Source organism: Rattus norvegicus, chromosome 3 (genome assembly GCF_036323735.1).
Source record: "Rattus norvegicus strain BN/NHsdMcwi chromosome 3, GRCr8, whole genome shotgun sequence".
Classification (NCBI taxonomy): Eukaryota; Metazoa; Chordata; class Mammalia; order Rodentia; family Muridae; genus Rattus; species Rattus norvegicus.
In genome coordinates, this window is record NC_086021.1 from 51,663,667 (window position 1) to 51,687,929 (window position 24,263).

Consider the following 24,263-nt stretch of genomic DNA (forward strand, 5'->3'; position numbering starts at 1 on the left):
GAATAGATTAAAGCTGGATGTAATGCAAAATCCTTGATGTCTCACATTTAAAAATCTTTTCACTAATAACTTTTAAAAGAGCAGTTAAATAAACTGAATGAAGGCACCCTGCAACTGTGGAAAAAGACACTTCCAATAGCCAAACCAACATTGAAAGAGATTCCAAGAGCAAGATATTTGCAGTTCACCCTTTCTGTTTCATGGATATGGTTCAAGATGTGAGCATTCTAGTTCTGCTCTTGCTGCAATGCCTGTTCTTGCTGCCATGCCTGCTCTTGCTGCTATGTCTGCCCTTCCTGCCATGTTTCCCCATCACAACTGGAGTATTATCTCTCTTGAAAAGTTAAGTCCCAGTAAACTTTTCTTTCTTTTCATGTTTCCCTTTAGTCATGGTGTTTCAACACAGCAAGAGAAAAGTAACTAACACATTTTGCTAACCAAGTATCATATGCCTATGAAATTGTCTCTTAATTGTCTGAGAATACTCCTGCTTTTAGCCTTGAGCTTGGAGGAATATTTATCTGCTGCAGTATGCAGTGGTTTCTTCACAGATTCATAACAAGTCAATCTGCAAAGATCAAGAGAGTGTTGCTCTGATGTAGTGGATAAATGCTTGGTCATCAGTGTAAAGAGTAGCATCCCCAATTAAGGCTCACACACATCACAAACTAGGAGGTAGGATGCATGTAATAGCTAAAGGAATAGATAAGTTTTTGAGTAGAATTTTTTTTCTCCAAATTGAAACATTCCCTCCTCAAAAAGATCAAATGATCAAATGATTCTAGAATCTAACAAGAATTACTAAGCCAAGTAATACCAAAGAGTTATACAATTTCTTTTTCAATGTGTTAAGTTTTTACTATTATTATTATTTTTAATTTATTTGTTTATTTAAAAAGACAGTCACATCTTTATTGGGGAATGGCTTCCTAGGATGTGGGCCTGGGCCCCTCATTGTACAACTTGTTCCTTCGAATTTTCCAGAGAATCCTTCATCATATCTCAAAGTAGTGGAGGATGAGAAAAGGGTTAGATATGCAGGCTTTCAAAAGCATTGTCTGTTCTGAAGGCCTGGCCCAATGTGGGGGCCTGTGACTTTGCTACCTGGCTAGCGTAGTCACAGTCCCACAGAGTCTTCATCTCATCAGGGAGCTGGTTGTTCTTGATCAACAGCTGCTCATCAGGAGGCCTCTTCACGATGCCCTCAACAATGTGCTTGAGCTCCAAGACCATGCTCAACTCCTTGCCCTCAGTGAGGATGGTGGTCTTCTTGTGCTGGGTTATGAGAAACACATCCATCCCCATGGCTACTTCTGTCTTCGTGCACCAGACCAAATCTGATGGCTTCTCAGGTTGTTCTCAGGGGAAGTGGTCTTGCAGTGTCCCTGGGGCTTTGGCAGAAGTTAGAGAGCCCAAATGTTTTAAAACTGAAAACCCCAGCTGTCAGATTTTACCATTGAAGGCTCAGAAGCCAGATGCTGGGGTGAAAGCGCTCTATCTCAGAGAGGCAGAGAAAGCACCCATCTGATCATCCAACTCCACTCATTTCTCAGAAGCAAACAGCTCAAGTTATGCAACTCTTGAGGATACTTCCAGAATTTACAAAAGCAAAGAGAGCACATGGACAGTGTTTGGTCTCATTTTCTAAAAGGATACCCAGGGATGAAGCTTCCAGAGATCCTTACCCATTACGTAGTTGTCTTTGAATTATCCCTGCTCCTGTATTAACTAATTAAGTAAGTAAGTAAGTACCTAAGTTTATTAGGTAACCCTAATCAATTTACTAGTTTACCATTCTGGACTTGGGTATAGTCATCTCTTTGTTCTGTGTTTGGTGTCCCTTTTGGAGTAAATAATGGTTTGTTCACATATTCTAGAAAATCTTATATCACACTATCAGGATTTAAGCCAAAATACATATCGGTGACCCACATCGATCTTTGGAAAACATTTGTGATCCCTAAACATCTTTATAAAAAGTGCAAAGGTAACCAGACTATGTTACAACTCTTGGAAACAAGACCATCCTCAGCAGAGAGATGGACAATTTCAAAAGTATCACTCTTGCTGCAAAGGCAGGACACTTAACTGCAAATCCATGCATCTTTGTGCCCTGTGGCTATCATAAACAGCAAGTTCATGTCTATGGAAAAACTGAATTTCAAGTTTGGATAGTATCAGAAGAAAAATTTACCTCACAATTGGTCTAATATTCAGAGTATATCAGTTCCTATGAGAGATTTTCATGGCCAATTTAAGCAAATTCAGAATCATCTAGAAAATGTGCCTCTGGATACATCTGTGAAAGTGTCCCCAATGAGGGTTAAGTGAAGAGAAAAGGCCCATCATAACTATACATGCTATCATTCTCCAGCCTGGGTTTCTGAACTGTACATAAAGAAGGAAATAAGTTGAACATTAGCATTCATCTCTCTCTGTGCCGCCTCAGTTTCCTGCTTCCATCCTTCCCTGACATCATAAATCATATCCTCAGATTTAAAATAAAAATAAACAACTTCTTTAACTTGCTCTTGTCTGTGTTTCGTCACAGAAATGGAAACTTGAACTAGTACAGAAAATTGGTGATAAGTGGATCTATTGCTGAGATAAAGTTAGCCATGCGGGAGAGAAGTTGAAGAGTTTTGCAGCTGCTGGTGAGTAAAATCATGAATCGTTATAATCAGCCACTAGTAGACCATTCTTGTGCATTTGTGAAGACTAGAGTTTATTTTCATTCAAGAAATTTTGAAAGGAGCAAGGATTCTTCAAATAACTGGATCATCTATAATGCACTATGACAAATAACATGTCCACATTTTATTTACTATGTTATGAGAAGATAAATGAGTAAGACTGAATATGAAAATAAAGAAGTAATTCTTTTGATGTAAAAAAATCAAGACAAGAGTTAGACAGAACAATTTGCAAATTCATCTGGAATAACAAAAAACCCAGGATAGCTAAAGCTATCCTCAACAATAAAAGGACTTCAGGGGGAATCACTATCCCTGAACTCAAGCAGTATTACAGAGCAATAGTGATAAAAACTGCATGGTATTGGTACAGAGACAGACAGATAGACCAATGGAATAGAATTGAAGACCCAGAAATGAACCCACACACCTATGGTCACTTGATTTTTGACAAAGGAGCCAAAACCATCCAATGGAAAAAAGATAGTATTTTCAGCAAATGGTGCTGGTTCAACTGGAGGGCAACATGTAGAAGAATGCAGATCGATCCATCCTTATCACCCTGTACAAAGCTTAAGTCCAAGTGGATCAAGGACCTCCACATCAAACCAGACACACTCAAACTAATAGAAGAAAAACTAGGGAAGCATCTGGAACACATGGGCACTGGAAAAAATTTCCTGAACAAAACACCAATGGCTTATGCTCTAAGATCAAGAATCGACAAATGGGATCTCATAAAACTGCAAAGCTTCTGTAAGGCAAAGGACACTGTGGTTAGGACAAAACGGCAACCAACAGATTGGGAAAAGATCTTTACCAATCCTACAACAGATAGAGGCCTTATTTCCAAAATATACAAAGAACTCAAGAAGTTAGACCGCAGGGAAACAAATAACCCTATTAAAAAATGGGGTTCAGAGCTAAACAAAGAATTCACAGCTGAGGAATGCCGAATGGCTGAGAAACACCTAAAGAAATGTTCAACATCTTTAGTCATAAGGGAAATGCAAATCAAAACAACCCTGAGATTTCACCTCACACCAGTGCGATTGGCTAAGATCAAAAACTCAGGTGACAGCAGATGCTGGCGAGGATGTGGAGAAAGAGGAACACTCCTCCATTGTTGGTGGGATTGCAGACTGGTAAAACCATTCTGGAAATCAGTCTGGAGGTTCCTCAGAAAATTGGACATTGAACTGCCTGATGATCCAGCTATACCTCTCTTGGGCATATACCCAAAAGATGCCTCAACATATAAAAGAGACAAGTGCTCCACTATGTTCATCGCAGCCTTATTTATAATAGCCAGAAGCTGGAAAGAACCCAGATGCCCTTCAACAGAGGAATGGATACAGAAAATGTGGTACATCTACACAATGGAATATTACTCAGCTATCAAAAACAACGAGTTTATGAAATTCGTAGGCAAATGGTTGGAACTGGAAAATATCATCCTGAGTGAGCTAACCCAATCACAGAAAGACATACATGGTATGCACTCATTGATAAGTGGCTATTAGCCCAAATGCTTGAATTACCCTAGATCCCTAGAACAAAGGAAACTCAAGACGGATGATCAAAATGTGAATGCTTCACTCCTTCTTTAAATGAGGAAAAAGAATACCCTTGTCAGGGAAGGGAGAGGCAAAGATTAAAACAGAGACTGAAGGAACACCCATTCAGAGCCTGCCCCACATGTGGCCCATACATATACAGCCACCCAATTAGACAAGATGGATGAAGCAAAGAAGTGCAGACCGACAGGAGCCGGATGTAGATCGCTCCTGAGAGACACAGCCAGAATACAGCAAATATAGAGGCGAATGCCAGCAGCAAACCACTGAACTGAGAATAGGTCCCCTATTGAAGGAATCAGAGAAAGAACTGGAAGAGCTTGAAGGGGCTCGAGACCCCAAAAGTACAACAATGCCAAGCAACCAGAGCTTTCAGGGACTAAGCCACTACCTAAAGACTATACATGGACTGACCCTGGACTCTGACCCCATAGGTAGCAATGAATATCCTAGTAAGAGCACCAGTGGAAGGGGAAGCCCTGGGTCCTGCTAAGACTGAACCCACAGTGAACTAGTCTATGGGGGGAGGGCGGCAATGGGGGGAGGGTTGGGAGGGGAACACCCATAAGGAAGGGGAGGGGGGAGGGGGATGTTTGCCCGGAAACCGGGAAAGGGAATAACACTCGAAATGTATATAAGAAATACTCAAGTTAATAAAAAAAAAAAAAAGAGTGAAAAAAAAAATCAAGACAGAATAATATTTCAGCTAAGCCATATTTACTACTCATAGCTCTTATCCACATCCACAGTGAGAGAAAATTTGAAGCAGCATAATGCAGAAATGTGCAATTTGGACAAGAAAAGGCATGGAAAAATGTAAAGTTGCAAACAAACTGTTTAATGAGAAAGCAGGTGATATACTACCATTATCAAAGGTACCTTGGGGTGAACATTGAAAAAGTCGTAAAAGTATTGAGGGAAATATCCCACACACTGATGACTCCAACTTGTCAAAACATAATTACAGATAAAATGAGAAAGCTTAAATACAAAAATGCAAAGGAAAGGTTTTCTTGCTTGGAAACAACCACTAAGAAATGTTATGTTTTCTGAGGTTCATTAACAAGGTTCACCAAGTATTAGCAATGTATAAAATCGCAGTGGTTAGTTGTCATTGTAAACTCAGCTAGACTTAGAATTGCCTCACAAACATACACATGGCCCTGTTTGTGAAAGTGTTCCTACAGATGATTAACTGAGGAGGGAAGAGCCACTCTGGATAAGGGTTGGCACCACCTCCGGCTGAATAAAGTTATGTAATGATTGTAGCACTAGAATATATCTGTTTTTACTCCTTGATTTTGGTACAACCTAAGACACTGGCCTTATGCTCTTGCCACCACACCTTCCCTGACATGACCAGGGAAGCCAGAATATATCTCCCCCTTTTTAAGTTCTTTTCAACACATACTTTGTCACAGCAAATGGTACTGGCTACTACAGTTACTTTCTTGTTTCCCATAGCTTTCTTGTGTTTAATAATTAGTATTTAAGGTTTCCAGATCCCTTTATAATACAAAGTAATAATTTATACAATGCCCCATGGCACTCAAATGTTTTAAATGTTTAAAATATTGCCAATATACTGAAAGTTCATGGCAGCCATAGCAGTAAACAAGATAATGTCTTTTCGTCTGTTGTTTTTCATTTCTTCTAAGATGTATTATACAGCCTTGGTATATGGGGTTCGTAATTTCACACACTGTATAAAGTAACAGAGTTGAAAGAACTCTGCTTTATAGTAGGGCTTTAAGTAATATTAATGTATCTAAGATTTCTGTTTCATCCCATTTGCCTCGTTGGATCAACTGATGAAATTTACTAGCTGATCAGAGAGCTAAGAAAGAGTAATTATTATTATTAACAGCCAGAAGAGAGATTCAGAGAACAGACCAGAATGGAACACACTTTAAATTAATTTAATGTTGGCAAAGAGTCTGGAAAAGTAAGGGCTGTTTATTTATTCTGGCTAACAAATGAGACAAAACACCACAACCTTCCTTGGTCAATTGTATTATAAAGCAGCATATATATAGCAAATTAAGACACTAATACATGCTGCTTAAATTGAAATCAGAGTCTTACATGGCACAATGATCTGTAGCTTTAGAGCAAAACAACTAAAGGTAAATAACTGAAATCTACGAGAGTCAAGTTGAGGAATTACAGGGTAAGTCTCAATGAGAAAAGTGTTCTGTGTCCCTGCAAAGCTGTACTTTCCTTCCCAATGTTAAGGCAGTAACAAAGCAGATGCGTTGTAATTCACATTGTACTGCTGATTACCCATCCAGTATCTCAAGCTTCATTGTACAAGCATAATTACAAGAGGAAGCAAAAGAGTTAGATTACCCAGGTATGTTTCTGAGTAGTTATTGCCCTGTGACTGAGATATAAAGCTGTTCTTGTATTTCAGTTTCTTGATATATAAAAATAAAAACATAATAATTCATATAACCTACTGGTGCTGAGAGAATAAAAAGAAAAGAAAAGCAAAATCATAAGCAGATCTAAATCTGCCCTTGGCACATAATACACGCCTACAAAATGGTGTGCTGTTTTAATCACACATGACATCAAATATTCTCAATCCTCTTTGAAAAAACTGTGTATTACAGTTTGTGCACAATATCATGATAATAGTTGCTGTTTCTTTTTTTTTTTTTTTTTTTTTAATTAACTTGAGTATTTCTTATATACATTTCGAGTGTTATTCCCTTTCCCGGTTTCCGGGCAAACATCCCCCTCCCCCCTCCCCTTCCTTATGGGTGTTCCCCTCCCAACCCTCCCCCCATTGCCGCCCTCCCCCCATAGACTAGTTCACTGTGGGTTCAGTCTTAGCAGGACCCAGGGCTTCCCCTTCCACTGGTGCTCTTACTAGGATATTCATTGCTACCTATGGGGTCAGAGTCCAGGGTCAGTCCATGTATAGTCTTTAGGTAGTGGCTTAGTCCCTGGAAGCTCTGGTTGCTTGGCATTGTTGTACTTTTGGGGTCTCGAGCCCCTTCAAGCTCTTCCAGTTCTTTCTCTGATTCCTTCAATAGGGGACCTATTCTCAGTTCAGTGGTTTGCTGCTGGCATTCGCCTCTATATTTGCTGTATTCTGGCTGTGTCTCTCAGGAGCGATCTACATCCGGCTCCTGTCGGTCTGCACTTCTTTGCTTCATCCATCTTGTCTAATTGGGTGGCTGTATATGTATGGGCCACATGTGGGGCAGGCTCTGAATGGGTGTTCCTTCAGTCTCTGTTTTAATCTTTGCCTCTCCCTTCCCTGCCAAGGGTATTCTTTTTCCTCATTTAAAGAAGGAGTGAAGCATTCACATTTTGATCATCCGTCTTGAGTTTCGTTTGTTCTAGGGATCTAGGGTAATTCAAGCATTTGGGCTAATAGCCACTTATCAATGAGTGCATACCATGTATGTCTTTCTGTGATTGGGTTAGCTCACTCAGGATGATATTTTCCAGTTCCAACCATTTGCCTACGAATTTCATAAACTCGTTGTTTTTGATAGCTGAGTAATATTCCATTGTGTAGATGTACCACATTTTCTGTATCCATTCCTCTGTTGAAGGGCATCTGGGTTCTTTCCAGCTTCTGGCTATTATAAATAAGGCTGCGATGAACATAGTGGAGCACTTGTCTCTTTTATATGTTGAGGCATCTTTTGGGTATATGCCCAAGAGAGGTATAGCTGGATCCTCAGGCAGTTCAATGTCCAATTTTCTGAGGAACCTCCAGACTGATTTCCAGAATGGTTTTACCAGTCTGCAATCCCACCAACAATGGAGGAGTGTTCCTCTTTCTCCACATCCTCGCCAGCATCTGCTGTCACCTGAGTTTTTGATCTTAGCCAATCGCACTGGTGTGAGGTGAAATCTCAGGGTTGTTTTGATTTGCATTTCCCTTATGACTAAAGATGTTGAACATTTCTTTAGGTGTTTCTCAGCCATTCGGCATTCCTCAGCTGTGAATTCTTTGTTTAGCTCTGAACCCCATTTTTTAATAGGGTTATTTGTTTCCCTGCGGTCTAACTTCTTGAGTTCTTTGTATATTTTGGAAATAAGGCCTCTATCTGTTGTAGGATTGGTAAAGATCTTTTCCCAATCTGTTGGTTGCCGTTTTGTCCTAACCACAGTGTCCTTTGCCTTACAGAAGCTTTGCAGTTTTATGAGATCCCATTTGTCGATTCTTGATCTTAGAGCATAAGCCATTGGTGTTTTGTTCAGGAAATTTTTTCCAGTGCCCATGTGTTCCAGATGCTTCCCTAGTTTTTCTTCTATTAGTTTGAGTGTGTCTGGTTTGATGTGGAGGTCCTTGATCCACTTGGACTTAAGCTTTGTACAGGGTGATAAGGATGGATCGATCTGCATTCTTCTACATGTTGCCCTCCAGTTGAACCAGCACCATTTGCTGAAAATACTATCTTTTTTCCATTGGATGGTTTTGGCTCCTTTGTCAAAAATCAAGTGACCATAGGTGTGTGGGTTCATTTCTGGGTCTTCAATTCTATTCCATTGGTCTATCTGTCTGTCTCTGTACCAATACCATGCAGTTTTTATCACTATTGCTCTGTAATACTGCTTGAGTTCAGGGATAGTGATTCCCCCTGAAGTCCTTTTATTGTTGAGGATAGCTTTAGCTATCCTAGGTTTTTTGTTATTCCAGATGAATTTGCAAATTGTTCTGTCTAACTCTTTGAAGAATTGGATTGGTATTTTGATGGGGATTGCATTGAATCTGTAGATTGCTTTTGGTAAAATGGCCATTTTTACCATATTAATCCTGCCAATCCATGAGCATGGGAGATCTTTCCATCTTCTGAGGTCTTCTTCAATTTCTTTCCTCAGTGTCTTGAAGTTCTTATTGTACAGATCTTTTACTTGCTTGGTTAAAGTCACACCGAGGTACTTTATATTATTTGGGTCTATTATGAAGGGTGTCGTTTCCCTAATTTCTTTCTCGGCTTGTTTCTCTTTTGTATAGAGGAAGGCAACTGATTTATTTGAGTTAATTTTATACCCAGCCACTTTGCTGAAGTTGTTTATCAGCTTTAGTAGTTCTCTGGTGGAACTTTTGGGATCACTTAAATATACTATCATGTCATCTGCAAATAGTGATATTTTGACCTCTTCTTTTCCGATCTGTATCCCTTTGATCTCCTTTTGTTGTCTGATTGCTCTGGCTAGAACTTCAAGAACTATATTGAATAAGTAGGGAGAGAGTGGGCAGCCTTGTCTAGTCCCTGATTTTAGTGGGATTGCTTCAAGTTTCTCTCCATTTAGTTTAATGTTAGCAACTGGTTTGCTGTATATGGCTTTTACTATGTTTAGGTATGGGCCTTGAATTCCTATTCTTTCCAGGACTTTTATCATGAAGGGGTGTTGAATTTTGTCAAATGCTTTCTCAGCATCTAATGAAATGATCATGTGGTTCTGTTCTTTCAGTTTGTTTATATAATGGATCACGTTGGTGGTTTTCCGTATATTAAACCATCCCTGCATGCCTGGGATGAAGCCTACTTGATCATGGTGGATGATTGTTTTGATGTGCTCTTGAATTCGGTTTGCCAGAATTTTATTGAGTATTTTTGCGTCGATATTCATAAGGGAAATTGGTCTGAAGTTCTCTTTCTTTGTTGTGTCTTTGTGTGGTTTAGGTATAAGAGTAATTGTGGCTTCATAGAAGGAATTCGGTAGGGCTCCATCTGTTTCAATTTTGTGGAATAGTTTGGATAATATTGGTATGAGGTCTTCTATGAAGGTTTGATAGAATTCTGCACTAAACCCGTCTGGACCTGGGCTCTTTTTGGTTGGGAGACCTTTAATGACTGCTTCTATTTCCTTAGGAGTTATGGGGTTGTTTAACTGGTTTATCTGTTCCTGATTTAACTTCGATACCTGGTATCTGTCTAGGAAATTGTCCATTTCCTGAAGATTTTCAAATTTTGTTGAATATAGGTTTTTATAGTAAGATCTGATGATTTTTTGAATTTCCTCCGAATCTGTAGTTATGTCTCCCTTTTCATTTCTGATTTTGTTAATTTGGACACACTCTCTGTGTCCTCTCGTTAGTCTGGCTAAGGGTTTATCTATCTTGTTGATTTTCTCAAAGAACCAACTTTTGGTTCTGTTGATTCTTTCTATGGTCCTTTTTGTTTCTACTTGGTTGATTTCAGCTCTGAGTTTGATTATTTCCTGCCTTCTACTCCTCCTGGGTGTATTTGCTTCTTTTTGTTCTAGAGCTTTTAGGTGTGCTGTCAAGCTGCTGACATATGCTCTTTCCTGTTTCTTTCTGCAGGCACTCAGCGCTATGAGTTTTCCTCTTAGCACAGCTTTCATTGTGTCCCATAAGTTTGAGTATGTTGTATCTTCATTTTCATTAAATTCTAAAAAGTTTTTAATTTCTTTCTTTATTTCTTCCTTGACCAGGTTATCATTGAGTAGAGCATTGTTCAATTTCCACGTATATGTGGGCATTCTTCCCTTATTGTTATTGAAGACCAGTTTTAGGCCGTGGTGGTCCGATAGCACGCATGGGATTATTTCTATCTTTCTGTACCTGTAGGCCCGTTTTTTGACCAATTATATGGTCAATTTTGGAGAAAGTACCATGAGGAGCTGAGAAGAAGGTATATCCTTTTGCTTTAGGATAGAATGTTCTATAAATATCCGTTAAGTCCATTTGGCTCATGACTTCTCTTAGTCTGTCTACATCACTGTTTAATTTCTGTTTCCATGATCTGTCCATTGATGAGAGTGGGGTGTTGAAATCTCCCACTATTATTGTGTGAGGTGCAATGTGTGTTTTGAGCTTTAGTAAGGTTTCTTTTACATATGTAGGTGCCCTTGTATTTGGGGCATAGATATTTAGGATTGAGAGTTCATCTTGGTTGATTTTTCCTTTGATGAATATGAAGTGTCCTTCCTTATCTTTTTTGATGACTTTTAGTTGGAAATTGATTTTATTTGATATTAGAATGGCTACTCCAGCTTGCTTCTTCTGACCATTTGCTTGGAAAGTTGTTTTCCAGCCTTTCACTCTGAGGTAGTGTCTGTCTTTGTCTCTGAGGTGTGTTTCCTGTAGGCAGCAGAATGCAGGGTCCTCGTTGCGTATCCAGTTTGTTAATCTATGTCTTTTTATTGGGGAGTTGAGGCCATTGATATTGAGAGATATTAAGGAATAGTGATTATTGCTTCCCGTTATATTCATATTTGATGTGAGGTTATGTTTGTGTGCTTTCATTCTCTTTGTTTTGTTGCCAAGACGATTAGTTTCTTGCTTCTTCTAGGGTATAGCTTGCCTCCTTATGTTGGGCTTTACCATTTATTATCCTTTGTAGTGCTGGATTTGTAGAAAGATATTGTGTAAATTTGGTTTTGTCATGGAATATCTTGGTTTCTCCATCAATGTTAATTGAGAGTTTTGCTGGATACAGTAATCTGGGCTGGCATTTGTGTTCTCTTAGGGTCTGTATAACATCAGTCCAGGATCTTCTGGCCTTCATAGTTTCTGGCGAGAAGTCTGGTGTGATTCTGATAGGTCTCCCTTTATATGTTACTTGACCTTTTTCCCTTACTGCTTTTAATATTCTTTCTTTATTTTGTGCGTTTGGTGTTTTGACAATTATGTGACGGGAGGTGTTTCTTTTCTGGTCCAATCTATTTGGAGTTCTGTAGGCTTCCTGTATGTCTATGGGTATCTCTTTTTTTAGGTTAGGGAAGTTTTCTTCTATGATTTTGTTGAAGATATTTACTGGTCCTTTGAGCTGGGAGTCTTCACTCTCTTCTATACCTATTATCCTTAGGTTTGATCTTCTCATTGAGTCCTGGATTTCCTGTATGTTTTGGACCAGTAGCTTTTTCCGCTTTACATTATCTTTGACAGTTGAGTCAATGATTTCTATGGAATCTTCTGCTCCTGAGATTCTCTCTTCCATCTCTTGTATTCTGTTGGTGAAGCTTGTATCTACAGCTCCTTGTCTCTTCTTTTGGTTTTCTATATCCAGGGTTGTTTCCATGTGTTCTTTCTTGATTGCTTCTATTTCCATTTTTAATTCCTTCAACTGTTTGATTGTGTTTTCCTGGAATTCTTTCAGGGATTTTTGCGATTCCTCTCTGTAGGCTTTTACTTGTTTATTAATGTTTTCCTGTGCTTCCCTAAGTGTGTTCAGGTCTTTCCTGAAGTCCTCCAGCATCATGATCAAATATGATTTTGAAACTAGATCTTGCTTTTCTGGTGTGTTTGGATATTCCATGTTTGTTTTGGTGGGAGAATTGGGCTCCGATGTTGGCATGTAGTCTTGGTTTCTGTTGCTTGGGTTCCTGCGCTTGCCTCTCGCCATCAGATTATCTCTAGTGTTACTTTGTTCTGCTATTTCTGACAGTGGCTAGACTGTCCTATAAGCCTGTGTGTCAGGAGTGCTGTAGACCTGTTTTCCTCTCTTTCAGTCAGTTATGGGGACAGAGTGTTCTGCTTTCGGGCGTGTAGTTTTTCCTCTCTACAGGTCTTCAGCTGTTCCTGTGGGCCTGTGTCTTGAGTTCACCAGGCAGCTTTCTTGCAGCAGAAAATTTGGCCTTACCTGTGGTCCCGAGGCTCAGGTTTGCTCGTGGGGTGCTGTCCAGGGGCTCTCTGCAGCGGCAGCAACCAGGAAGACCTGTGCCGCCGTTTCCGGGAGCTTCAGTGCACCAGGGTTCCAGATGGTCTTTGGCTTTTTCCTCTGGCGTCCGAGATGTGTGTGTAGAGAGCAGTCTCTTCTGGTTTCCCAGGCTTGTCTGCCTCTCTGAAGGTTCAGCTCTCCCTCCCACGGGATTTGGGTGCAGAGAACTGTTTATCCGGTCTGTTTCCTTCTGGTTCTGGTGGTGTCTTAGGCACAGGGGTCCTGCCGCTCCTGGGCCCTCCCCCACGGGAGCCCAGAGGCCTTATACAGTTTCCTCTTGGGCCAGGGATGTGGGCAGGGGTGAGCAGTGTTGGTGGTCTCTTCCGCTCTGCAGCCTCAGGAGTGCCCACCTGACCAGGCGGTTGGGTCTCTCTCTCACCGGGTCTGGGAGCAGAGAGCTGCTGCGGGCCGGGATCCGCGGGTCTAGTTGCTGTTTCTTTTTCGCTTATTTTTGTTTTTTTGTTTTTGTTTTTGTTTTTGTTTTTGTTTTTTGTTTTGTTTTGTTTTGTTTTGTTTTGACTTATAGTGACTAATGAAGTTGCTTTGCTTTGGTCCTAAAACTTTTGGGCTGAAACATTTGATTGTGTTGGGAAATTTTAAACCTATTATGTCTTTATTTCTATTTACAAATGTAGTGCACAAACATTGTCTTTCAGTAATCTTTTGTAAGTCAGATTTCTCTTGCTGTGGTAGAATCTGTGGTAATCAAATTATAACGATGAAATATTTATTTGGCTCAAGATTGAGTAATGCAGTCCTTGGTGAGTTGCCCTATTCTTTGGGGCCTAGAGTGACACATAATATTAGAAGGAGTATGGCAAGCAGAGAACTCGCTAGGACACAAATATTCTTACCAGCATATGTCAACTTCCAACTACGTGTTATGGTGGCTAGGGGTCAAGCATTTAAGAGCTGGATCTTAGAGGATGTTTAGCCAAGCCATGACTACTTTCAACAAAATATCTAGCAACACAGACTACTGTCAGACTACTGTTACTCGCCAAATTAAAAAAAAAAAAAAAAAGAACTGATTTCTTTGGATGAGAAAAATTTAGGACTGCACAATGTTGAATGTGTTGTGTTGTTCTCCCTGATAATGGGTCTAAAGGTCTCAAATGGAAAAGAGTGAGTGAAGCATAAAAAAATATAAACCTTCTAGTTTGGAGAGACGAAGAGATATAAGAAGCTTACTGTTTCAGTCAAGGTTCATGGCAGAAGAAAAGTATTAAGTTTTAATGAGATTATCGTAATTAAGAAGGGGTCTGCTCTGCCTTAGAACAAAAGTAAAGACACTTTCAGGATAATTTCCCACCCTCTAAGCTTCCAACTTCAGAGTGTCTATACCCACTAAGAATTTTGCTTTTGTTTGGGGGGTTAGCCATTATTGTCTCCTTCTTTTATGTTCTGATCTTCCTCAAGTATGCACTGGGCCTTCATGTCATAAAATAGTCGAAGTGCCCTTCCTATTTGGATATCTCTCACAGTACCTCCTACCATATCCAATACAGTAGCCCATAAAAACGGCAATGACAACATTCTGGACTTCATAATATGAAACATTCATCTGTGAATAATGATATTTTGTGAACCAATATCTATTGAAGATTGCTCATAGTTTCAGACATCTGTAGAAAATAAGTGAATTCAGGTTTATAATCCATTGGGTATTAAAATAATTTGATAATTAACAATCAATGAACATAACACCTCAATTGCATTTATGCAGATTAGTAAAGCTAAAAGAAGATTCAAAACAACAACAATAAAAACAACAGTAAAAATAATAAACAAAGACATGATCACACTAAAGAACAATTTTTGTTCAAATCTCAAACATTAACCAATCATTAGACTAGACTGCAAATACAGAAGGGATAACTCCAGATAAAGTGAACTTGTTGCCATTCTGTGTTGTTCTGTAATACCAAGCATGCGATCAACAAAATGCACTTAGAGTGCAAGTAATCCATTTCTATGAGTATATACTTACATACATTTGTACATTATGTCATATATATAAGCATTACGTGTGTACATATAACATATATAATATATATATATTTCTAACTGCAAATATAGTGAAGAAATAGTGAAACAGTGATACAAACTCTATGTGGATTTCAGCATTTATTCTGTTGCTTCCTACACATTGTCCTATAGAATGTTCTCTCAATCATTATTAGTTGTTATAAGTAAACATTATTAGTATATTATAAACAAAATAAATCAAGAGAAGTAAACATTTACTTAGTCTCCACTACTAATCATGTCCCACTAATCACAGAATATTAAGTCTACCTTGATAAATGTCTATTTATATTAATTAAAGATTATTGAGATTTCTATATAAATTGTCATTAAGGTAAATTACTATCAATGTTAATAATGTCCTGTATATTGTCCTCTGTCCATCCTACCAAAGCTACTTTATTTTTCTCTGTTTTTTTAAAATAAGATATAAAAGCAAAAGTAAAGCTTTAGTGAATTTCGTACTTTGTAATTAATCTAATCTCTGTACCTACTCTAATCTGACAACCCTATGCAATCTATCATGTCTCACTCAAAACAAAATAAAAAGTATCTCAGAATAAATAGCAGTATTATATTTTCAGTGAAGCATTTATTCAATTAGGTGAGTGAGTTTTAGAAAGTAACAGTTACTCTAACAACACCTTAAGTGATACTAAAGCAGATGGGGCTGACTACTCCCTCAACCTGAGTGTCTCTTGAAGGATTTACAATGGCATAGCTTTCCTTTTTAGCAAATTAAACCTTATGTCAAGACTTAAATTAAATGCCACTCCCTCCCCTTGTGCAGCAGAGAGAACAAATTGGCCCCACATGCCTGAGCTAAGGAGTACTGATAGGAAACAGAACAGAGTGGGAACTCCCCAACCTTAGCGGCATCACACAGCTAAGCCACATGGGATAAGCCATCAAGTCCACTTAAGGTTTTACATAAAAGATGGAAAAGACAGCAGATTTAAGTGTATGAAGGAATTTTTTATATACCACACAAAACTGACTGGATGCCAAAATTGTACAATTCTCTGTTGTGCAGGCACTTTATGGGAATGTGCTTTTCATTCTGCTTTTCCATGTTTGTTGAGGCTGTTTTATAAAAATGTCTTCAAGCCTAGGTAATAAAAATAAAAAAAAATGCACACAATGGCCATGATTAATGCATACAGAAAACTACGGCTCTATGCATGTGATATGCACAATAATCTTCCTATACATTTTAATATAGCTAAATATGTGTACATTGTTCTTGTTATTGTAACAGCACATCCTTCCCTGAGACTAGTCTAAAAGTCATAGAACAAACAGTTCTTAGTTTTGTAGACTTGTTTGCCAGGAAATTTTCTGTGTCTGTTTCTTATTTATTACTTGGCATTGGTGTCTATATTTAGAAATCACTTCTCCATAGGATCTCGAGAATGCACAGTTCTTACAAAAGTCTCATCTATTATTAGATTATAATTTTAAATGAGATATATGCATTCATTACTACCCAAGTAAGAATGAATTTATTGAAAACTTTGATTCCTAAACATCATATGATGTTTTCAAACGCACTACAAGGAAATACAGTCCTAAGCACTTTGGAAGCAGTGAATGAAGAGGGAAGAACTGGTGAGCTGTCAGAATTAGAGGCTGGTTTTCAGGCTGTACTTATAAAGGTGAGTTTTTAATCCACTGTTAAATTACAGACTTGTGGTTTCTTTTTTTTTATTGGATTTTTTTTTTATTCATGGGATGGATCCCATGTAGAGCTGGTCACTAGGTGATCTTTCCTTCTGTCTCTGCTCCATTTTTGTTCCTGAATTTCTTTTAGGCAGAAACAATTCAGGATCAAAACTTTTGGAGGTGGATTTCTGACACTATCTGTTATTGTTTTGAATAAGCAAATAATACTGCATTGCATAAAAGTAGCACATTTTCTTTCGGCATTCTTTGTTTGAGAAACATTTGAGTTGTTTTGAGTTTCTTGCTATTACTTGCTGTTATTATTATTCAAAGTTTCTATGATCATCATTGAGCAAGGTTTCTTATGGGATAATGGAGTATCTTTTGAGTATATCCCCAGAAATGGTACTGCTGAGTCTTGAGGTAGATCAATTCCCAGTTTTCTGAAAAATGTCCATATTGTTTTCCAAAGATGCTGTACAAATTTGCATTCTGACCAGTAATGGAAGAGTGTTCTTCTTGCTCTATATCCTCACCAACATAAGCCATCACTTGTGTTATTGATTTTAGCCATTTTGACAGATGTAAAATGGAATATCAGGGTCATTTTTATGTGCACTTTTCTAATTGCTAAGGGTGTTGAACATTTCTTTATGTGCTTTTTTGGCAAATTGAATTTCATTTGTTGAAAATTCTCTGTTTTGAGCAGTACACTTTCCTTGGATTATTTTGTTTTGTTGATGTCTAATTTCCTGAGTTTGTTATTTATTTTGGTTATTACCCTCCAGCAGAAGTAGGATTGGTGAAGATCTTTTTCCATTCTGTAGACTGCCTTTTTTTCTTTTCTACTGACAGTGTCTTTTGGCTTTCAGATGTTTTCAGAATTATTAGATCCCAACTTATTAATTGTTGATCTCAGCATGATTGGTGCTCTGTTCAAGAAGTTATTTCCTCTACCAATGCTTTCAAGGCTATTCCCCATAAACTCTTCAGGTTCAGTGTTTCTGGTTTTATGTTGACGTCTTTGATCCATTTGGACTTGACTTTTATTTAGACTGATAGATATGGATCTATATGAATTCTTCTACATGTTAACATCTATTTAGACCAGCACCATTTGTTGAAGATGCTTTATTTTTTTTTCCATTGTATAATTTTGGCTTCTTTGTAAAAAAAATATAATCAGATGTTATAGGTGTATGGATTTACAACTGGGTCTTTCATTCAATTCCATGGATCATCTTCTCTGTGTTTATACCAAGTCCATCTTTTTAAAAATATTGTAGTTTTGTGGCAGAGCTTGAAATAAGGGATAATGATTCACCTGAAAATTCTTTTATGGTGCAGTATTGTTTTAACTGTCCTGGGTTTATTGGTTTTGCTATTGAATATTATTCTTTCAAAGGCTGAAAAGAATCATGTTGCAATTTGGATGGCAATTGTGCTGAATCTGTAGATTGATTTGGGTAACATAACTGTTTTTACTGATCCTACTGATCCATATGAATATATGAGAACTTTCCATCTTCATATATATTCTCCAATTTCTTTCTTTGAGGACTTGAAATTATTATCATACAAATTTTTAAGTTCCTTGGTTAGAGTTATAGAGATATTTTATATATATTTTGTGGCTATTTTGAGGAATGTGAATTTTCCGATTTCTTTCTTCAATTGGTTATCATTTGTATATAGAAGGGCTATAATTATTTCAGTTAATCTTGCATTCAGCTACTTCACTGAATATACTTTTTAACTGTATATGTTCCCTGGTAAAATTTTGATGTTGCTCATGTATACTATCATATCATTTGCAAATTTGAATTCTTCCTTTCCAATTTGTATTTTCTTGATTTCCTTTAGATATTTTATTGTTCTAGTTAAACCCTGAAGTACTATGTTGAATAGATATGGAGGGAGTGGACCACTTTGTCTTGTTACTGATTTTAGTGGAATTGTTTCGAGTTTCTCTCCATTTAATTTAATGGCTATCAGCTCTTGGTATAATGTATTTATTATGTTTAGTATGTTCCAGTATCCCTGAAATGTCCAAGAATCTTATCAGGAAGGGGTGTTTGAATTTGTCAAAGAGTTTTTGAACATCATTTGAAAAGATCATGTGGTTTTGTTCATTTATGACTATTTTAAATAATTATAGGAAGTGCACAGTTCTTTTGATGACTGTTAATTTAAGCTCATTTTTAAAACTAATATGCAAAAGTGAGAGGTTAGGAAACAGGTTAGAGACTTTAAAAATTTCTTAACAAGTCATTAAAATAATTTGTATAGTTTTTTATTCAAATTATTTTGATTGCATTTGTAATTAGATTCCACATTTAGTTTATCATAGGTCCTTAACTAACAGCATATTAGAAAGAAAATGCTAGTTGTTCATTTATTTTGCTGTTATTTGATTCAGAGTTACACATACATTGATTGTTCTACATGGTCTAAATTTTGTCTGTTTTACAAACTGATAAGACTGTATGTCTTAGTTAGGGTTTTACTATGGGAAACAGACACCATGATCCAGAAAACTCTTATAAAGACAATATTTAACTGGCTAGATTATAGGATCAGTCCATTGTCATCAAAATGGGAGCATGGCAGCATTTAGGTAAGCATAGTACAGGAGGTACTGAGAGTTCTACCTCTTTATGTGAAGGCAACTAGAAGAACACAGGCTACCAGGCAGCTAGGATGAGGGTCTTAAAGCCCTCTCCCACAATGACACACTTCCTCCAACAAGGCCACACCTATTCCAACAGGGCCACACTCCCTAATAGTTCCATTTCCATTCCCTAGGCCCACCATATTCACACTACCAGACAGCAACATCAAATTCATTTTTCTACATAAATTTCAGTTCCATAAACAATGTATTCATATTTTACAAGAAATGGAAATAAAGCTGACTCTCTTAGCATGAAATTTTGCATGTGTGCATGGTACACACACACACACACACACACACACACACACACACAAACACACACACACATTCTTCTTTAGAATGAATGAGCCATTTAAGGATGATATATATATATATATCTTTATATATCATTTGTGGTCAGGTTCTGAAACAAACACCAAACAGCTTACCCTGTGGGGGAAGTGTCAATTTCCATATTTTCCTTCAGCAAGTACATGACAATTTCTTCTAGCTGGTGTAGAGAATTCCTTGATTAAAATTGTCATGAAGTTTTTAAATGATTATTCAGCAAAGCTCCATAGTACTTCACCCATTAAGCCCATTATTCAAAAAAATCAGTTCTTCCATTTATGATCACAGTTTACTTGGTGGGTCCATGCCAGTGCTTCTCAGTAGCTAAGTATTGTAAAGCCAACATTTTCTCCAGACTTTTCTTTATATTTTTGCTAGATAGATTCTTAAGAGTTCTACCCCCTTCTCTTCTTCTCAGGAAAAAAAAATCCATGTCCAGTCTAACAGTTTGGAATGACTTCTTTGTGCCAGCCAACTGGAAGTCTATGGACTAACAGTATAGCAAGCAAGGCAGTATGAGAAACCATGTGTGGCATTCTGCCTGCAGTTTCAGTACCTCATCCTCTGCCATTCCTCAAAAATGGAAGACTTCTACTCCCCACCAAAACTGTGCACTTTCAGAAAATGTACTGGTTCAGTAAATCTTAAATTTAGAACAGATTCTACTTTGACATCCGAATCATTTCTCTTCAAGTAAGTTCCATCACTCTGCTTCCTGAACAGCAGATGAGGACCTTATGAATTTTCACTATTGCCTAAAGACAGTTTTCTTTGTGGATGGATATTAGCTACCTGTTTTCAAAGGGTAGTGAGATACTGGTTCTTTAGCTGTCGTTAAGTGGAAGAATTGCTTAGGAAATAAAAAAAAATTCATATAAGTTTGAATCTAGTGCTATGGTTTCATGAAAACATTAATTTCAGAATAATTGAACTATTTTGATCATAAGATCTCTCAGAAATTAGAACATATGTTTTATTAATGACTACTGACTTTATATCTGAAGTAAAGTAGGTATATTGTGAACTTCAACTTGCACATTACTTTTGTTGAGGTTTACTTTTTAGGAAACAATTCAAACTGTGCTATTCATTATTGTTTGAAATTGATTCTAATGTATTGTCTTATTTCAGCTTCCCAAAAGTCACACTTTCAGACCTGAGGGTCCCTGCCCCTAGCTGGCATTGATTAATAATAAAGAATTTCCATTGGCTGGTAGGGAGACGGGCTGGACTTTTAGATTGTGTGAGAAAGAGACCTGGAGAGATGGAAGAGGAAGAAAATGATCAGGACTTGGAGGAACAAGGATGAGGTATAAGACATGAAGGGAAGAAAGCAACAAACCCTGTAAGAATTAGGAAAAATGGCCCCAGTGACCACTACCGCTATTGGGTCTGGGGTAGTAGAGATGAAATGTTGATTAAGCAAGTTAACTAAGAAAAATTGGGAGGAAAAATGCATGCTTGCAGTAAAAGACCCCCGGAGCAGGGAGACCCTCACTCAAGTCTCAGGATGATTCGACCCCCCAAGAACTCACGTAAGACCATCCTTGCTGTAATTTACATGAGGTTTATTGATAGGAACCAGTGCACTGAGGTCGAGACTCGTATCCCACACAGGGGCAGTAAAGTTCGACCCCAAGTGGCTGGGAGAAGCGGTATTTAAAGGAAGAAATCACAACCCAAGGGAGGAGGGAGGGCGTCATTGGAAAATGTCGAGAATACCAGTAAAAAATCACAAGGAGGAGCTTCCTGTTTCTCAAGATTGTTTAACTTTATGGTCAGTTAGTTCCTGGGAGAAGCTTCCTGTTTCTCAAGATTGTTCTTTAAGATTTTAATCTAACTTTATGGTCAGTTAGTTCCTAGGAGAGAGTTGCCAAACCGACTGGTGTAATTGCAGTTCCAGGGCCCGACCAGTTTCTTTCTTCTGCTCTAAACTTTTGTCTAGGGGGGCAACCTTAAAACTTATACCTTTCAGCAGTAGGGAGGATTAGAAATACCCAACCATTTAACTAGTCAAGGTACATAAAAATTATTTGTCATATATTGGTCTTTAATTGGCATATCTCATTGTGTGGTCACTATGACGGTCTTGTTTGAGTAGTCACAGTGTTTTGACATCATGGTTATAACATCATGGTTATGACAAGAAAAAAGTATATCCCAGTATAGGTCCTGATTTCTGGTTCTGACAATCTTTCTGACCCTTCTTCTGCTACTGTCCCTAAATCATACCTATGTGTATATGTGTATGCATGTGTAAATCTTATGTGTATATATCAACTTGAAATGGGCACCCCATTACTATGTATTCTTTACATTTAGACCAGTTAGAGATCTTTTAATAGCCTTCATTTCCTGTGTAGGATAGTTCTTTCATGAAGGGAGAGAATGTATGAGTCCAGTATGGACTTAGTAGAGAGACATCATTCCTGCTCCTGGGACAGAGCCAGTAGGCATGGGTCTCCATGACTGTTGATGTCTGCTTGTTTGTATAATATGAACATATTTCAAGTTCCTCTGAGGAATGTTCCTCCCTGTTAACATTAATGACTTCATGATAATCAGAGACAATATGATTCTGGGAGGCAAAGGTATAATAGGTAATGCTTGAACTTTCAGGATAGCCCTTAAGGGTGTGAAAAAACTCTAAAAGTATTAGTTTAAAAATACATAATGTCTCAACTATGCAAAAATATAAAGATGCAATTATATAGGAGCTTCACAGATATAAAGTAACAGAGGCAGCTGCACTATGAGCTAGCCTGTCAGAAAGATACTAAGGAAGCAGATAAAAAGATTTAGTGACTGGTGATCTAAAGCCAAGATCCCACCCAGCAAAGTTTTTGGTTGTTGTTGTTTGTGTTTATGCTTACAAATACAGGCGGATTCCTGAGTTCAGGGTTAGTTTGGGACAGAGCTAATTTGGGACCGGGTGTAGTTAGAATGGTAAATCTCTGGACAAGGTCCTATGCAGTTAAATTTACAAAGGCATGCAGATCTCTGAACTCTTGCAATCGTTAAAACAAACAAACAAACAAACAAACAAACAAAAAGTGCTTACTGTCCTCTAAGAATCAAAGGGTTTAGGTCAAGGGATGCTGATTCATAGGATTATCTCAAAAGGGAACCTGGGGTAAACGACTGGATTGATATGTAAAATAAAAAAAATGGACCTCTTGAGCTGCAGGGGATTAGCTACCAAAAAGCAACACCAGTTCTTTAGAATTTTTCTGAGAGCCAAGCTGTCTGGAGACCTCTGGAGAGCAAACGCAGCTCTTCAATACTTTTCTCTAACAGGATTTCTGATTTTAGTTTGTAAATCCATTGAGAGCAAACACAACTCTTTTAGAATTTTTCATAGCTTTTTAAAATTTTCTTCTACCAGCATTTCTGATTACCTAAAGAGAAGCTATCCAGAAGAGCTATCTGAAAAACCAATACAGCTCTTTTAGAATTTTTTTCTGGCTTTCTGATTTGGACCAGAAAACCCAAGGATTACTTTTAACATTTATGTAACAGGATTTCTGACTTTTGACAGAAAATTGCAATCCAGAGTGTTTTTTTGAAGTTTTACTAGCAGAGAGAGCTGTCTCGAACAGAAAGCTAGCTGTCTCAACCGAGAGTTTTTAGAATAGCAGGAAAAAGCTGTCTTGAGCAGAGCAAACTCACACAGTCACACAAACACGCACACACGCGCGCGCGCGCGCGCACACACACACACACACACACACACACACACACGGAAGAGAGAGAGAAAGAGAGAGGGAGGGAGAGAGAGACAGACAGACAGAGACAGCAAGACAGAGAGAGAAGAGAGAGAGAGAGGAGGGTGTGGAAAGCCATCTCAGCATAACATAGACCACTAGCATGGACCAATGATTTGACTTTGAATCATTTGTATTAGATCTTCATATCTTATTGTTTCTCTCTAACATTCTTGTTGTCTAATTATTCTTCTTCCTCTCAATTTCTCTTTTTCCTCTAAAACTTTACCTTTTCTTTCAAGATTACCATGTAAAACTTCTTTCCCTTTCCTTTCCTCCCCAAACACTCCCATACACTTCTCCTTGATCACTTTCAAATACATGGCCTCTTTTTCACTGATTGTTATATGTGCTTTCAAGGCTGACTGTAAAGCTTGGAATGAGTCTTAACTACTGGGAAACTCCCCAAGTGAGGTAAGAGAATGGAGTTTGATGCAAACATAAGAGGTTTAATTTCTAGTGCATCAGGCTAGACAGCCCCTCATGGCGAGTGACTGGAAGGGGACCCCAAATGGCTATAGCAAAGTTTTTCTACTTTTAGAAGTACAGGTTACATCAGCAAGTTTACAGTTTAAACTTATATGACATGCCTTCAAGCTCTATCTGAGGGTCAAGTGACTATCAGTCAGTACATTCTGTGGATTTTCAAGAATGTCCCTGCTCGTCCCAAGAACTATGGGTGGAGAATGGAACTTGGCCTAGCCTTGACCAGAGGCAGGAAGCTACTACTTGGCCTAATCTTGACCTGAGGTGGTGAGTGTAAGGCTGGTGAAAGTCCTTAGGGGCCTCATAATCTACCTACTTTCTACCAGGCCAAGCCTCCTAATAGCTCTTGAGCTTCAGTAAGAACTAGGGTCCTTCATTCCTCCTTTTACTTGTAC

The 24,263-nt window shown here is 38.1% G+C and overlaps 1 protein-coding gene across 1 annotated transcript; it reads right to left on the reverse strand.

Moving 5' to 3' along the window:
• Positions 1-937: 937 nt before the first annotated feature.
• Positions 938-1,643, reverse strand: Elobl8 (elongin B like 8). The gene has a single exon (XM_039106249.1). The coding sequence runs from the start codon at positions 1,303-1,305 to the stop codon at positions 1,030-1,032; it is 276 nt and encodes a 91-aa protein (XP_038962177.1). The 5' UTR covers positions 1,306-1,643; the 3' UTR covers positions 938-1,029.
• Positions 1,644-24,263: the final 22,620 nt, after the last annotated feature.